Raw genomic sequence first — 17,546 nt, forward strand, 5'->3', positions numbered from 1 at the left:
CCGTGCATCTCGCACCGAAACTTCAGCCGCGGTGGACGGCCGGAGGCGGTCGGGACTCGGCTCCCCGGGCAGGCGTTCCCTCAAAGCGTGTCCCCAGTCCCCTTCACCGTCCCCACGGGCGGCCAGGCAGGGAGCGGCCGGAGCCCGTGATCCGGCCCCGGCCGCCACTCGCGGACGCGGCCCGGAGCGCTGGAACAAAGGGCGCCCGGAGGCGCGGCCCGGGGCGGAGGCTCCGGGCGGGGGCGGAAAGTGGGAGAGGAGGCCGGGCCGGCCGAGGGCACCGGGCGCGCTTCCGCCGGCCGCGCCGCGCACGCCGCGGTAAATGGGAGGCTCGGCCGGCGGGGGCGGGGGCCGCGCAGCCGGGGAGTTTCAGGAACTGGAGGAGCGGGCGGCGGCTGGAGTCGCCCAGAGCCGAGACTCGGGGCCGAGGCGGAGCCGCCGCCGCCGCCGCCGCCGCGCCGGGGCCCAGCCGTAGCCGCCGCTGCCTTCGCCCTCGTCCGGCCGACTCGGGCCGACAGACGCGGCGCGGGAGAGGAGCCGGCCGTCCCGGGCCAAGGATCCGCCCGCCATGGCCACCAAGGTGAGGGGCGCGCGGCCCAGGCCCGGCCGGCCGCTCGGCCCAGCAGCGGCGCGGGAGGGTCGGGCCCGGGGGCACGGGCGGCGGCGCCGCCGGGGAGGCCGAGAGGTCGCGCCGGGGCCCACCCGGCCCCCGCAGGGCTCGGGTTACGCGGAGCGGGCGGGTGGCCGGGGCTCGTGCGCCCGGGGGCTCGGCTGGCGGCGCGGGAGGGTCTCGGGGCGGGACCCCGGCCGCTTGCGGCTCCGTCTGCAAAGTTTGCGCCTGAGCGTGGGCCGCGGCCGCCGGGAGAGAGAGAAGTTCCCGCAGCCCCGGCGCCCGCTCCGAGGAGCCGCCTGACAGCCGGGAGCCCCGACTCTTTCCCGAGTGGAGTCCACTCCTCACCTCCCCGAGTGTCTGGCCGCCGCGGGAGCAGCGTCCCCTCCTTCCGCAGAGGGTGGGACCCCGGCTCCACGGGCCGCTTTCGGGGGCCCGACCCCCGCCGGGGAGGACTGAGAATTTAAAATCCAGGCCGGTGAACGAGGGTTCCCGGGGAGGGAAAACGACAGTGGAACGCCCCGCTACTCCACTTCCCTCAGTTTTCCTGTTTTTTTTCTTTTGTTTTGCTACCTTTTTGGTTTGAATGTTATTTCCAGCATGAATAAAATGCAAAGAGGGAAATGACTCTGCTTTCAATTACGTGTCTGCTTAAAAAAAGGGCCAGGCCCGAATTACGTGGTGGAACTTTGACTCGCGCTTGGTAATTCGCCAGGAGTGCTGATTTGCTTATTTTACGGTATTGTCGGTGGAATTAGCGGTCACCCCTTGCTACCTGAGCCTGCAGGAGCGTCCATCTCCCGCTCCCTGGGCTGGGGCGTTTTCTTTAGTTCTAGATGTCACTTAGTAATGGGAAAGCCACGCTCCCCTCCACGAGCCAGTGATGGGGTTTGAGTTGACTTTTTTATTTGATTGATTTTTGCAAATAGTTTTAGTAGTGTCCCCTTTATAAACATCAGCACCCTCTACCATATTTACTTTTGAAACCTCGAAGCTTCTCTTGGGTTGGTGAAAACCTTAGATTGTTGTTGTTGGGTTTTTGTTTTTGGTAGAGAGAGAACTTTGAAAGCTCATAAATTTCAAATCCCTTTGAAAGATCAGATTGATATTTCAGTCCGTGGAATTTTGTTCTGTATCTGCCTAGGTGTAGTGTTTATTTTTTTTAAAGTGGAGATTCTTAAGGGAACCTGTTGCCTGCTGTTACTGAAACAATTACCTTCTTGTTAATATATTATTGGCTACGCTCTTCCTTGGTTTTATTAGGTGTGATAGAACTTGCTACCTTTTTAACGTATATCATTTTGTGTTGATATTTTTTAAAAACAAAACTTAAGCCAGGGATTTCTAAGGAAATTTGATTTTGAGGTTTGTTGCCGGACATTCCAGAAATTACCAGTTACACATTCTATTTTATACTCATCTTGCAACCTTAAAAGCTGTTTGTGGTCGATACCTATTCAGAGGTGGTCAGTGTTCTGGTATTTTGCACCGTGATCTACTGATGCATGTTAGATAGACTGTCCTTTAAGTGGGACCCAGCTTAGCAACTAGTGCTGGTATATGTAATGAAAATTTTATCTGATACTTAAACCTGAACTTAGTTTTTCTATAAAATTAGAAAGGAGAATAGTTCTTGTACTAAACTTGAATTGCATGTGTCCTCACTAAGCACAAGCCTTAAAGCATGTGTAAGCACTTCCTACTTTTTTTTTTTTTTTTTGCGGTACGCGGGCCTCTCACTGTTGTGGCCTCTCCCGTTGCGGAGCACAGGCTCCGGACGCGCAGGCTCAGCAGCCATGGCTCACGGGCCCAGCCGCTCCGCGGCATGTGGGATCTTCCCGGACCGGGCCACGAACCCGTGTCCCCTGAATCGGCAGGCGGACTCTCAACCACTCCGCCACCAGGGAAGCCCGCACTTACTACTTTATTGTCTACTCCTCCAAAGGCAGATTCCAGTAATTCTGAGTCTTGGTTTCTTTCACCTTTATAATCACTATTCCACACGGTACTCCTTTCCATATTTACACTGTGACAAACCACTTGTGGTTTAAAAAAAAGGGAAGAGCAGAGAAGCACTTATATAGGAACCTTCTCAGTTCTCTGGTTTTCCTACTTCCTGATGATTCTTACATCAAACCAAAGTCTCATTTTTTAATTGTTCCCAGAGAGTAAATTTGTCCTTATTTTGTTACACCCCCGCCCCCACTTCCCATCCCTGCCCTTACCAACATCTGAGTAGTTTGGGGTTTTTTCTTTAATTTAATCGGGTAGGTACTTTTTAGTAAGAGAGACTATACATATAGTAAGTAATAACATCTAACTTTTTTTAAAATTGAAGACTCATATGGCACTCAGGCTCCTGCTACAAGCATTAAGTGATAAGAAATAAATACAATATCTGGATATTTTAGGTAGTGTTGGGTTTCCCTTTGAATTAACCAGAAAATACCTTCAGTTCTCTTCAGATATAATTTTCTTATGTATTGCTCTTACATATTTTCTTGAAGATGCAGTTATCTTTGAACTGTCATCCTTTTTAAAAAACTGCACTGGTATATTCACAATAGAAAGAAATTATCTTTTAGAAGAAAAATGAATTAGGTAGTTCTTCACTGCCAAAGAAAGTTAATCAGTAACTGCACATTTTAAAGAAATTATCTGTTCTTTGTTTCTAATCATTACTCAGGAGAATGCTGAATTCGCTTTGAGTCCCAGTCTTGTCTCATTTAGTAAATACAACAAAAGGCTAATATGAGTGTGTAGCCTTGACTTCTAATAGGAACTACAGGTTGTATTTTTACACAGTCATATGGTGCACTTAGGAATAAATTATTTATTTATTAAGTCTTGGGAAAGGAATTCTTTTTTGGGGGGGCTAGATATAGCAAAAGGGACAGGAAGGAACTAGTTAACGAAGTTAATCCATAGCTATATAATTTAGCTGTAATTTCCATGTCACCGTTAACCTTTGGTAACTAATTTAAATCCTTTTGTGCTTAGGTAGTCACTTTTAGGAGTAATCATTAGAACCAGATTCTAGGAGTCCCTGATGCTTTTTTTTTTTTTTAACTTTTCTTTCCATCTCCAATGTCTAAAGTTGTATATTTGTGTTATAGTGCTTGTCTGGTTGAATGAAGTGAGTGTGGAATGTTGAAATTAGCGGTAGGAAAAGAGTGAATTGCTCAGGAGTGTTCCAATGATATACATTAGCGAGAAGAGTTTAGAAAGCATACTTTGTAGTCTTTCCTGAGCAAAAACCTCTTTTTTGAAGAGGTTTATTGAAGAAAAGAGTAGAAATATCTTTCTAAAGTGTCTTAAAGATTAAGTTGTTTTTGATAGTTTTTTTAACAGTATGGAAAATGGTAACATTCAGTTTAGCATAACAGTAATATTTTTTAAGTGTCTTCATAAATAGAATATCTAGACAGTATTTCTGTAGTCACAGAAAAATTCTATGACAGTAGGAACGTCAACCGATTTCTTATTAAAGAAGGAATAGGTGAGAAAGCATAAAAATTTTGTGAAGTTTTCTACTATACGCTGCTTCTGTGTTGACCATCTGAAAATTAGTTTTTTACTCTGATTGCCCACCAAAAACTTTGTAACTTTGCATATGCTGTTCCTCTTTTCTGGAATGCTGTTCTCTGGCCTTTTCCCCTACATACCTTCTTTTACACATTATGTCTCAGCTCAAAGCATTACTTCCTACAGAAAGCTTTCTGATCTCCCTGACCCCTGTTACAGGGTCACATCATATGCGCAGACTGCCGTTTTACATGTGTTTCTCTGCCCAGTGGCTGTCTCCTTTAGGGTGCTGTCAGCCCCAGGAGGATGGACTGTGTGTTTGCTCCTCTGTGTATCTTCTGTGACAGGCACAGACCAGGCTCTTGATAAACTGTTGTTCCATGAATGAATGTTGAATTTTCTTGTCCCTATTCCTCCCTCTCCAGTTTGAAAAAGCAAAAAGATTTTCCATTGAGATAGGTGGCTGTTAAAACTATTTAGCTCCACCTGTAAGCTTGTTTCTTTTAATTGTGCATTTTAGTAAGAAATTTTTAAAAGGGTGCATGCACAATGGAAAATAGACATCTACAGCTCAGTTATTGGCAATGTTTTTTAAATAAATCAGTTTTACTAATTATTACTTGAGAAATTGGTTATGTTTTAAGGTAATTGGAAAAAACTTCATGCTTCTGAGATTTTAAAAAGAGTTATCTTTGGGCTTCCCTGGTGGCGCAGTAGTTGAGAATCTGCCTGCCAATGCAGGGGACACGGGTTCAAGCCCTGGTCTGGGAAGATCCCACATGCTGCGCAGCAACTGGGCCTGTGAGCCACAACTACTGAGCCTGTGCGTCTGGAGCCTGTGCTCCGCAACGAGAGGCCACGACAATGAGAGGCCCCCACACTGCAATGAAGAGTGGCCCCTGCTTGCCACAAGTAGAGAAAGCCCTCTCAGAAACGAAGACCCAACACAGCCAAAAATAAATAAATAAATTTTAAATAAATAAATAAAATAAAAAGAGTTATCTTTAACCCATGAATTGTTAGAAATGTGTTTAATTTCCAAAAGTATAGGGTTTTTCTATTTATCTTTTTGTTAATGATTTCAAACTTAATTTCATCATGATCAGGGAGTCTGATTGTTACTAATAACCATACCTGAAAATTTGTTGAGGCTAACTTTGTACCCAGTATATAGTCAGTTTTTATAAATGTTCCACCTGTGCATAAAAAGAATATATATATTCCCTAATCAATGTATGTATATTTTCTGTATATGTCCATATACACTTATTAACTATGCTGTTCCCATCTGTATCCTTACTAATTCTACTTGATCTGTTGTATCTTAATGTCTTTTGGTCTACTTGACAGAGATGTTAAAATGGTGAATTTAAAAAATCTCTCTAAGGTTAGGATTAGTATTATCTTCCAGGTGAATTGAACTTTTTATCATTATTAAATGACCCTCTTTTTAGTGCATTTTTTCTCAAAGACGGTTTTGTCTAAAAGTTAATGTGGTTTCACTAGCTTTCTTTTGGTATTTTCCTGGTATATAAAAGCCTGTAACTGAATTGTACCTTTTCGTCTTGTTTGGCAGTCTTTGTGGCTAGAGGGTTTTGTTTGCTTTATTTGTGTTTATTGATGTGTTTGGATTTCCGGCTACCATCGTATAGATTCACTGAGGATTCCCGCCCCTCAACTTTTTAGAAGGTTTAGTTCCTTACAGGCATACCTCAGAGATGTTGTGGGTTGGTTCCAGACTACTGCAGTAAAACAAATCGCATGGACTTTTTGCCCCCCAGTGCGTTTGAAAGTGATGTTTACACTATATGGTAGTCTGTTAAGTGTGCAATAGCATTATGTCTATAAAACAATGTATATACCTTGATTAAATAGTACTTTATTGCTAAAAATATTAAGAGTCACAGTAGTAACACCAAAGTTCGCTGGTCACCATAACACATATAATAATAATGAAAAAGTTTGTAGTATTGGGAGAATTACCAAAAGGTGACAGAGACACGAAGTGAGCAGGTACTGTTGGAAAAATGGTGTGTCAGTGGACTTGCTCTGCTCAGGGTTGCCACAGACCTTCAGTTTGTAAACACTGCAATATCTGCAAAGTGCAATAATGCAAAGCAAATAAAAGGAGGTATGCCTGTATGTCACTTCTTTCAATTGGTTGTCGTAAGCGTATATGTTACGATTTGTACGTTAAAGTCCAAAAGTCCTCACTATCATTACCCTCCTCCTGGGTTACAGGGACTTTAAGAAGCTCGGCTCCAGTCATCTCTCCCAACACAGTTACTGCCCAGGATTTTCATTCTGTCTTCTCTACCACAAATTAGACATTATTTTTGTTTTTTATACAGTTAATGTTTACTTAGATTTAATCAACTTTTACCATATCTTTGCTTCCTATTCCTTTTTACGTTTCAGTTCTTTCCGGGATAATTTTTCTTTTGCCTGAAATGAATTCTTTGGAATTTCCATTAAGGAGAGTTTTTTGTCGGTAAATCTCTCATGTGTGAAAATGTGTTTTGCCCTGTGCTTGAAAGATAGTTTTCTAGGTATGGAGTTCTGTTATTTCCCCTGTTTCCTACCGTCTTTCAGGGTTACTGCTCAGAAGTCAGCCATCTAATATTGTTCCTGAATAGTCTGATACTTCCCTCTGCCTGTTTTTAAGACCTTCCCCGCGTCTTTAGTATCTTACAGTTTCACCTTAGTGTGTTCATGTGTGGATTTTTATTTATATAGCCTGGGATTTATGGGCAGCTTGGATCTTAGGATGGATGTTTCAGTACTTCTGCACCAGTGCAGTTCTGTAAAATAAACTTCCTGTGATAATGGAAATAATCCTACATCTGTGCAGTCCCGTGTGGCAGCCACCTGCCACGCATGGCTAAGGAAAACTTGCAGTGTGGTTAGTGTGACTGAGGAACTGTGCTTTTCATTTTAGTTTAAATAGTCACACGTGGCTACTGGCTATCACAGTGGGGAGTGCAGTTGTAGAAAATTCCCAGTGATTGTATTTCACGAATATTGCCTCTTCCCTGTTCTGTCTTTCTGGAACCCTAATTAGCATGAAAAGGTCCAACAGACATCTAACTTCCTAACTTTCAACTGCCGTGTTTTCTTTGTGCCGCATTCTAGATAATTTCTTTGACTCCTACCTTCAGTTTACTATTCTTTCTTTAGTTGGGCCTAATCTGTTCTTTGATCCATTTAATTTTCAATTATATTCTATTTTTAGAAATTGTTATTTGGTTTTGTTTCAAATCTGTGTGATCATTCTTTATATTCTCTAATTGCTCATATCTTTAAGCTTCTTTTAAGCATATTAAACATTGATTGTTTGTGTCTGTTCTAATGTCTGAGGTCTAGTTCAGCAGTTGTCTCCACTCATTCTCACTCATGGTGCCTTGTTTTCTTGTGCGTTTTGTGATTTTATTTTCTTCTGTGAGTTGCTCATTTTCCTTGGAACTTCATCTAAGGGTTTTGATCCCTAAACTGAGTTATATTCGTACACAGAGAATTTGTCCTTGCTTATGCCAGTCTCTTGGGGACACTACATCCTTGGGATCACTGTAACTTTAATTCCTGGCTTAATGTTTTTCCAGCCATACTCTATAGCATAAATATGGACCTCAGATCTGAGGGGAAATCTCCCTTATTCCCCTACTCTGGGTCGAAGATGAGACAGGTTTCCTTGCTGTTCCCTTCTGTACAATGGGTTCTTTTTCCTTATGTTGAGGTCCTTTTGGGGTCCAGCTTCGAGCTTAATACAGGAGTGTTCGTCTGTCACCTCCCGCCTTCCCCAGGGCAGCCTGCAGAGCAGGACCCAAACTCAGGCTCTCCGGGGCATAGAGGAGACTCGTGGGGTGGAATCCTGTCTCAGAACGTTTTCCTTCCAGGGTTTCTGCTCTCATATCCTCTGACCTCTCTAGATCCTTTCCTTTTGTGCTGACTCAGCAGTGTGTGTTAAAAGGTGTTTGTGTGCTTGGGTGTGTCTTTGCTTTTAATATTTTATTCAGCACTTCAGTGTTTCAGTCTGGTGGTGGTTCATGGTATCAGCCTATCATACGTGCTGGAACAACATCCCAGTCAGAGCATCTTTATAACAGACTGGAAAGTGAAGGAATGGAATATCTGCACACAAAGTGTTAATCTGTTTTTTGGAGGGAAAAAGGTGGAAAAGCAAAGTTGTTAAGCATTTTAGTTGAAACCAAACCTTAAGCCATCAAAATAACAGGCTGGGCATTTCAGTTTCCAATTGGTATTTTTATTTTTGCTCCCCCTTTGATTATCAGAAACACATGATCGATTTAGCCCATCTTATTCATTTTTAGGTGTTGTAAAGACAGTGCTTGAGGATGTTATTCAGTATGACTCAATTTTTCTAAGCTATTTTTAGTATCTGAAAACTGAGTCATAGAGTAAGTAGTATTACCTGCAGAGGCAGGATTCAGAAGTCACCCGTTTGTGTCACTGGGGACATATAAGTCAAAGGGGCATGTGACTTTAGACATTAGTTAACTAGGCGAAAAATGGACTTTGTTCTGGGAACCGTTACCCATCATCATTCACTGACTGCTTCATTTGAGTATCGAATGAGCTCAGTGCCGGGTCTTCTGCTCTACGATGGGGTGTCAGTCTGAAAGGCCTGTCCTTACCCTGAAGCTCTATGGTTCTAGCGGAGGGTAGGTCTGCTGCAGGGCGCAGGGGCCTCCTGCTGCAGCTTCTCAAGCCAGTAAGGCTTTCCAAGGAGCTGAGTCTTGAAATGTATATTTTTTTTCTTTAATTCGTTGAGTGAATTTTAACCCTTATCTGATCACATCAGTCATTTAAAAAATACTTAAATAGTACATCTTAACAGTCTGCAAGTCCAGACTTTGTCTTGTAGGATCCGATAATCAGTTTGGCAGACAGTTTTAGCGGTTCCTATGTGCTCCTCTTACGCTGGATGTAAGGCTAAGATTTGGATCCTTGCCTAAGAGAGTAGACATTCAAAAATTAATGAGCTATTTAAAATGTACCAGTTAAATGCCATTTTTAATGTATATCTAATGCACATTCACAGAAGAGGACTTAAAAATGTAAATTTGTGTGTTAATAGTAGTTGTCTATCTCACACTTAGGAACTTCTTTTTCATCTTTAAGCCTGTTTTGTATTCTCAAGATTTTGAGTAATGAATATTTATTGCTTTTGTAATAAGGAAGAAAACAAGTTAATTTTTTTTTAAACTTAAAAACTTATTGGGCTTCCCTGGTGGCTCAGTGGTTGAGAGTCCGCCTGCTGATGCAGGGGACACGGATTCGTGCCCCGGTCCAGGAAGATCCCACATGCCGCGGAGCGGCTGGGCCGGTGAGCCATGGCCGCTGAGCCTGCGCGTCTGGAGCCTGTGCTCCACAACAGGAGAGGCCACAACAGTGAGAGGCCTGCGTACCGCAAAAAAAAAAACAAAAACAAAAACTTATTGTCATTAGCCAGGCCTCTCAAGCAGACTCCTAAATTTATCCATCTTCTGTTAATTTCCTTTGAATTATGCTAAGATGAAAAAAAGGTTTTAATTAATGCTTATACATAGTAAGTGGCACTTTAATAGAAAAATGCTAATGCATTCAGTATTACAAAAAGAAACTTAAAATTTATTTTTCTTCCCTCAGCACCATATTTTCTTCTTCCAAAGGAGAAAAAGTATGCTTCTTAAACTTTTAAAAATACCTAAAAACTTACTGAATAACCAGCACTGAACCTGGAGTTCTTGAAAATTGCTCTTTTAAATACATTTATGTTTTACCTGCCTCTGCACTTGTTCCCTCAGGAGCTCAGAGGACTCCTTCGTGAGTCAGCAGCAGTTGTATCACTCTTGTACTTTCCTCACCTTCATAAGATTTTAAAGTCAGGAGTTGAATTTAAGATTTTACAGCCTTTTTGTTGATGTGTCAGGCTTACTTTGTCTGGTGATTGCCATTACCAGTAAGTATATTCAATTTCTTATAAACAAAACTAGGAAATCAATAGGCTTTCGACTACTGAGATCTGTAGTTACATCAGATTGATCCATCTTAATCATTTAAAGCCATGATGATACCAAAAAATATGGAGATTGTTTTTTAAAATTCTAATATTTAAAGCTACTTCTGGTTCTAGTCTTTACTACTATATTTATAGCTTTTTAAAACCCATTCCCCTTTTTGATAAGTAAAACATCTCATGCTTTTCCTGTAGTTTGTATTTAACAAGTGATAGATGGTTCTCTAAAATTTGAGTACTAAATATTTTCCCCCAAACTCCCCTCTTCTCTGACTCGTTAGGAATCTCTGCTATAAGGAAGATGATGGCAATGTAATAAGCTTCCATCTAAGAGAGAAATTGGACTCTTACTAAAGTGCATCACTATTTTATGAGTGGTGATCATGTTTCCTGAGTTTAGGCATTAATGGTAGAGCTGAGGTACCCCAGCTGCATCACAGTCCCCCGCCTGGAAAGCTCGTTAAATCACAATTGCTGTGCAATTTCTGAGTTTCTAGTTCAGGAGGTGGGTCCGGAACATGCACTTCTGCCAGTTTCAAGGTGATGCTGAGGCTGCTGGTCTAGGGACCACACTTGGAGAACCAATGTTGCAGAAGATTGAAAAAGAAAGTAAGAACCTGGGTTCGGTCCTAGGTTCATCTCTGGAATCTGTGGACTATAAAATGGGTGGGCTCTAACACACTGTGTGCAGTGAATACTTCGTTCTTGCTTAAAGTATTCTAATCTAACTGAGTTCAAGTGATGCTGAAAATTTTAAAAGCTGGTATTCTCAAAAACTGTTAAGCTTCTCATCAGCTTGTGGTTTTCAGCGTTGTATTGATTGGTTATTTGTGTTACGTGCAAAATGGCTTAATCTAGTAGAGTCTGATTATTACGGTGGTGAGGTGACTGTGACTCGTTATTACTTTTCCTGTTGCTTTTTGGTTAGCCAGAAGACATGCCCTACAATTTTGAATATCATTATAGTTCACAGTAATCAGTCCAGACTTAACGTGCTTTGTATCACATGTTCCTAAAGTGGTTGTATAATGAGAACAATTTATTTTGTTTAAGAAGATATTGGGAGTAGGAGTTTGTTAATTAATTAATTTATTTTTGCTGTGTTGGGTCTTCGTTTCTGTGTGAGGGCCTTCTCTAGTTCTGGCAAGCGGGGGCCACTCTTCATTGCGGCGCGCGGGCCTCTCACTATCGCGGCCTCTCTTGTTGCGGAGCACAGGCTCCAGACGCGCAGGCTCAGTAGTTGTGGCTCACGGGCCTAGTTGCTCCGCGACATGTGGGATCCTCCCAGACCAGGGCTCGAACCCGTGTCCCCTGCATTAACAGGCAGATTCTCAACCACTGCGCCACCAGGGAAGCCCATTGAGAACAATTTTAATTCACTAGGGAAGATTATTATGTAAAAGAATCCTGTTTTTTAATTATTTTGTAACTTAGATAATCTATGATATTTGTGTAAATCCAGTTTTTTATCTTACTTGTGTGGTATGCACCTATACTTAATTTCGATGAATTTAAATTTCACCAGATTAAACTTTCCTGTTTGCCCACTTAGATGCCTCAAAGAAGTAAAATGACAGACGTTTTTAAAGCCAGAGAAAACAATGAATATAGTCCCTAAACTAGAAGAACCTACCTTTGAATAGTTAAGTTGATCTAGGACTCATGTATGAAGGCAGGGGTGTGCTTTAGAAAATAGCCTGTATTCATGCAACTTGCCTGTGCACTATCAATAAGAGTTAATGTATGTCTGTATATGAACAGTGCAGAAAAATATTTTGAAACCCTTCTTGGCATTTATACCATTCAGAGTCTTTTTGTTGGTCTATAAATGGCATACACTGTTATGGAAGGAATACATTTGATTTTCACATTCTGTCGTTAACATCAGAATATTATTATACATAAATAGCAAGGGTTATTTACGGGAAATGTTAAGTATGCTACCAAAAATCAAAAGCATGTTTTTTTCATTCAACAGTCTCTCTCCAGAACTTATAAATACTGTAAGTGAACAGAGCATGCATTTTTCTACTCTGAAAGAATTTGTAGTCTAATGGGGGAAACAGGCACTTGAATCGCTTCAATTCAGAGTTCTCGTTGCTGTGGTACAAGTACATGCGATGTCCAGTGATGGCACAGAATCTAGGGTTGGAAATGAGACCCTTTCATCTGTTTTGCTGCATTTACTGTCATTGGAAACTTAAGAGTAAAACTGAGTTTATGTCAGTAAAGAGGCCACAGTTTGAAAAACTTATGTAAAAATAAAAACTAGTTAATTACTCTGACATACGTCAGCCATAGTGTAGAAGATCATTTCTCTGCTTGAGATGAGGGCGTAGTATTACATAAGTGAGGGCACATTTAGTTTGAGGTCTTTCAAACAGTTCCTTATCATAGTGACCGCCCTTGCAGGGCAGAAAGTACATTTCAGAGAAGGCATACATTTCCAGTATGCCTAGTTGTGATCTAAAATTTTATCTGGGACTAGACACGAAGCCACTTTTGGGAACCAGTGAACAACACGTGCCATGCAGATAATGTTTCTATGACGTGGCTCCTTCTAAATCCCTGTGGCCTTGGACACAGCATCTGCGAATGGTTAAAACGGATCTGCTCCTTTCGATTTCCCCGTTAGCAGTTCAGTTAAAGTATTTGGAGTGTTTCCTGTGCCTGGCTTGCAACACCTAGAGTTTATTCTAGATTAGAGATTCCCAGCTGGTGAGTTTTCAGGGGATCTTTAAATCTAAATGAGCAAACATTGTTACAGACTGTTTATCTTCCTCACATTTGCAAGACTGTTTTTAAAATATATGTAGATTTTGTTAGTAATAAAATAGAGATACATTTCAAAATGCTAATGACTTCATAGTACCTCTTTGGCATTAAGTATTTCTCAATAAATTGTACTTTTATATGTTTACTGTTGTTTGTGGGGCGACATATGTATGTATGTAATGAATTGATCTTGAGGTTGTTGGCATTCTTTAATTGAAGTTAGCTATTACATAAAAGCTATTACATTTCCGTTATTGCTGTTTGATTTGCCTTGAATTTTACATTTGGAAAAGAAATTTTGTCATGTCTTCTATTAGAGATGCAATGAATGAAAAAATTAGTTCTATGTGATTATTAAATTTATGTATTTCAGTGCAGTAGTGGTGGAATAGCACAGAGAATGGGAGTCTGGGTTCAAATCCCAATCAAATCCAACTATATCACTTTGGCAAGTTACTTAATGCTTCGTTTTCCTCATCTGTAAAATACAAGTAATAATAGGAACTCAGGTGTGAGTTCCATTGCACAATCCAGGTAGGGCAAAAGAACAGAATTTTATTTTTCTGTAACAATTTACAGCGAATTATGTCCTTATCCTACTGGGAAAGTCAGCTATAACCTGTAGCTCACCGCCTCCTCCTCATGCCCAGGGTTAGGTATAATTTGAGGGTGGGGATCCTTACATAATGCCTTGGGCGGAGGGTCGTGTCTTGCCCTGCAGCCGCGTCTCCTGCAGTCTTCGCCCTCAGGTGGGGAGTTCTGTCCCACTCCCTTGCTGTGCCTCAGGGAACCGGAGCCATTTTCCTGTTGTCCTGCTCTAGTGGGACACAAAGCTGCAAAACCCAAGACACTTTCCATCCTAATGCAGTACAAGCTGTACCCCCTCCTGTCGATTTGTTGTTTCACCGGGGTTCTGGCACCGGGCTGAGGGCTCTCTCCAGGTCTCGCCATTGCCTCTGGCCTCCGCTCTGCACTTCCTCACTGTCTTTTCCCCCAGCTCAGTTCCTCTGGTCCAGGCTTTGAGAGTGGAGGTGGTGGTGGGAGAAACAGAGGCCACGCTGTGTCTCCCCATTGCAGTATTTCTCACCAGTGCTTTCTGTCTGGAGCCCAGAGTTCTCTCCATTCTCAGGGCCTTTGGAACTCACAGCCAGGAACCCTTTACAGTGTTCTCTCATGTCATAACCTCTCCTGGGACAGTGGACACAGTGGGCACTGCTGGTTCGGGTTGGGGAGGTGGGAGAAAAGGGGAGAAAACCCCCTAAAGATGAAAAAATAACATTTCAAAAATATTATCTCTACCAGATTATCTGAAGGAGTAAGTAAAAATTTATGTAAAGGGCTTACCGATGTGTCTGACTTTACAACAGGGGATAGTAGCTATGGTTGGATGGTGTTATTCGTATTATTATAAAAATAAACTATAAACTGGGATCTGTTAGACCCCAAGATCTAAGGTCTACCTTAACTGTGTTCGCGGAGTTGTAACAACTTTCTCCAATTTCAAGTTACTCTTGCGGAGGTGATGAACTTTCTATCTGCTTCTTACTTATCCCAGACTTTGTTAACCTACTTTTCCAAATCTGGGTGTCCGGCAATTTGAGTTTGATTCTTTCTGCCATTGCCTCAGTGTGCCTTGTTTTTTCTGGTAAATTACCTTTCATACATGAAAACAAGATAAAAACAAGGCAGAATGTTAGAGGCGTAGACAAAGGAATGAGATTTAAAAGCACCTTAGCATTGCTGGAAAGTCTGTGTTATAAAACCACTACATGTGTTTAGCAGATCTGTTTACTGAGGTCACAGATAATGCATCTCATTGGATCCTCATGTGGTAGATCATTGTGTTGTTTTGTTACCTTCAGTAAATCGTTGAGCCCCTATCATGGGCCAGAAACTGTTGGACCATTAGGAATACAGCATTAAAGAAAATAATTTTAAATCCCTGCACTCAGACAAAAATCCCTGCTCTCATGGACCTTGCATTCTAGTGGAGGAGATGGAAGTAAACAAGGTCAATAAGGAGAAAAATAAAATAAGGAGAAACATACAGCTGGGAGAAGAGACCTTGCTAAGGGGTGTGTGCACGTGTGTGTGCGTGCGTGCACATGTGTGTGCGCGCGTGTGCTTGCACACACACTGTTAGATGGGGTGGCCGAGGAGGCCTCTGAGAAGGTGACCCTCAAGTCCAGACCTGAGGGAAGGTTGGTAAGTTGCACCTCTGAGGAAAGAGCATTGCCCTCAGGGAGAGTGTGCCTGGAGGTCAGTGAGGTCATGGAGGCCAGCTGAGCTGTGGGAGTGGCGAGGACCCTCAGGTCCACACTCACAGAGTGTGCCTGATGAGGAGGGCTTTGGCATTTATTACGAGATGTGAGACCACTGGAGGGTTTCCAACACACCAAGAGCAACTGACTCTTTTCTTTCCTTTCTCTCTCTCTTTCTTCCTTCCTTTCTTTCGTTTTCGTTTCTTTTCTTTTTTTTTTGAGTTGAGCTTACCTTTATTAAGCCAAAGCTAACTGTAGGGAGTTAATGCTCTATTCACTTTTACATTGGACTGAAGTCTTATTTGATCCCTTCTTGAAACTTAATTGATTTTTATCTAATTAAAATCATGCTAGGAAAATCCTGTGCTCCACTTAAGCCAATCAGTGCACAAAAGGATCAGCAGATTATCCTTTTATATATGTATATATAAATATATATATATGAATATCCCAATCCAGTCATTTGAAAATAATTTTTAAATAAAATTTAGAGCATCTCTAACATACTGAATTTTCAATTCTATCTTGTCTCCTGGTTATACTGAAATTAAATACATACGCCTATCAGACCGTTTGCCCCTTTGGCCTATAAAGCAGTTCGTTTGGCTTTCACCATCCTGTTGACTTGACCGGTGTTCACCCAGCGACTAAGTAAAATAGTTCCAGACTGGCAGATTTTAAGCAGGTATAAAAATATTCATAACCAATTACAGCCAACTTCATTCCTTTTTTTTTTTTTTGCGGTACACGGGCCTCTCACTGTTGTGGCCTCTCCCGTTGCGGAGCACAGGCTCCGGACGCGCAGGCTCAGCGGCCATGGCTCACGGGCCCAGCCGCTCCGCGGCATGTGGGATCTTCCCGGACCGGGGCACGAACCTGCGTCCCCTGCATCTGCAGGCGGACTCTCAACCACTGCGCCACCAGGGAAGCCCTTCATTCCTTTTCTAACTGGAATCACTGCTTGCTAAAGCAGTTTCTTATGTAAACTTTGCGAAGCCTCAGCAATTTTGAGAACAATAGTGTAAGAAAGCAACTGGTACACTGAGAATTGGGTCAGAATGTTCTCATGGGCTTAGAAGAAACGGCATCGTCCTGGCCTAGGATTTCGAGATTCAGTGAATCTTTATTCTTTTCCTGGTTCCGTTAAGTGTTTCTGTTTTTTTTTTTTTTTTTTTTTTTTTTTTTTTTGTGTTTCTGTTTTTTGTGATTTTTTTGGGTATGAAATATATTACTGAAATTTCATATTATTTGGGCTTAAAAACTCCATGTCTGGGAGGTTTAAAGATAGTATCTGGATAGCTTGGCATAACTCAATATTTTTTATTTTAACTTTTATTTATAAAAATTCCAACATAGACAAAAGAAGAATAGTACAGTAAACCCCCTATGTACCCATCACCAGCCTCAGCAATTACCAGCTCCTGGCCAATTTTGTTTCCTCTAACCTTCCTCCCCCATTTTCCCCTTCCAGACATATTGTTTCATGATAAACATTTCAGTGTATATCTCCAAAAACAAGATTTTTAAAATACCAATACATAACAATTCCTGTTATCCTACTTAAAAATTCAGAATAAATCTTTAATATCTTGAAATATCCAGTCTGACGGTATGCAGTGTAAACATTTTCATAAATTAATAGTTGCTGTATTTATGTGGCTTGATATGCATTAAGGTAAAGACAGTGCCATCTAGTTTAGTTAGATGCTTAGTTGATGATGTTTAAAACTGTTAATAATTGGCATTTGTATGAATCTGCCAGTGTTGATGTAAGACGAATCTTGCCATAGGTAGTACGACTACAGCTAACGTACCTAAAGGTTTTAGGGTATGTGTGTGTGTTGCTTTCCTCTTGCCAACTACACACTTAACCAAAATCCTCAGCAGACAAGGCCCTTCTGAAGCCTGTCTGTGCAGTGTGGTTGGTGTGGGCAATTGGAGGACGCTTAGAACTAGTGCTGAGAAGAATGGGGTTACGTACGCATTTATCAGAGGTGAGAAGGACATACCTGGCCTTTAGCCTCCAGATGGTACCCGTAGTTGGTTAAAAAGTTGATGAAAATGAAGATTGAAAAGGAAATACTAACCATCTTATTTTAACTTAAAATACGTAAATATACATTTATTTATCAATCCTTGATAGGAAGCCAAGGTCTTTTCTTTGAGTATGTACCTAGTTCAGAGCGGTCCATCTTGTACACTGTAATGCATTGTCTGTGGTTTCCATTTCTTTTAAAGAGTTTAAACAATTTAAAAACAATTTCAAAGTACCTGTGAATACGAAATCTTAGATTTAAAAAACTTGTTGCTTCCCATTTGTCTCAGCTGTTGTCTCAGCTGCGCCTACTTTGACAGGAAG

At 41.8% G+C, this 17,546-nt stretch overlaps 1 protein-coding gene across 5 annotated transcripts in view; it reads left to right on the forward strand.

Moving 5' to 3' along the window:
* Positions 1–378: 378 nt before the first annotated feature.
* SNX9 (sorting nexin 9) overlaps positions 379–17,546 on the forward strand; it is a 93,801-nt gene continuing 76,633 nt past the window's right edge. For 3 of the 5 annotated variants that reach the window (XR_002179752.3, XM_019951804.3, XM_019951803.3), the window contains exon 1: positions 382–580. Coding sequence is in view for 3 of the 5 variants with exons in the window: in XM_019951803.3 (XP_019807362.1) it covers positions 569–580 (12 nt within the window). In the remaining 2 variants the exon portion in view is untranslated. Of the gene's footprint in view, positions 581–17,546 lie in introns of all 5 variants that reach the window. The other 2 variants (XM_019951805.3, XM_019951807.3) reach the window with 1 other exon arrangement.

This window comes from Tursiops truncatus, chromosome 12 (assembly GCF_011762595.2).
Source record: "Tursiops truncatus isolate mTurTru1 chromosome 12, mTurTru1.mat.Y, whole genome shotgun sequence".
Lineage (NCBI taxonomy): Eukaryota > Metazoa > Chordata > Mammalia > Artiodactyla > Delphinidae > Tursiops > Tursiops truncatus.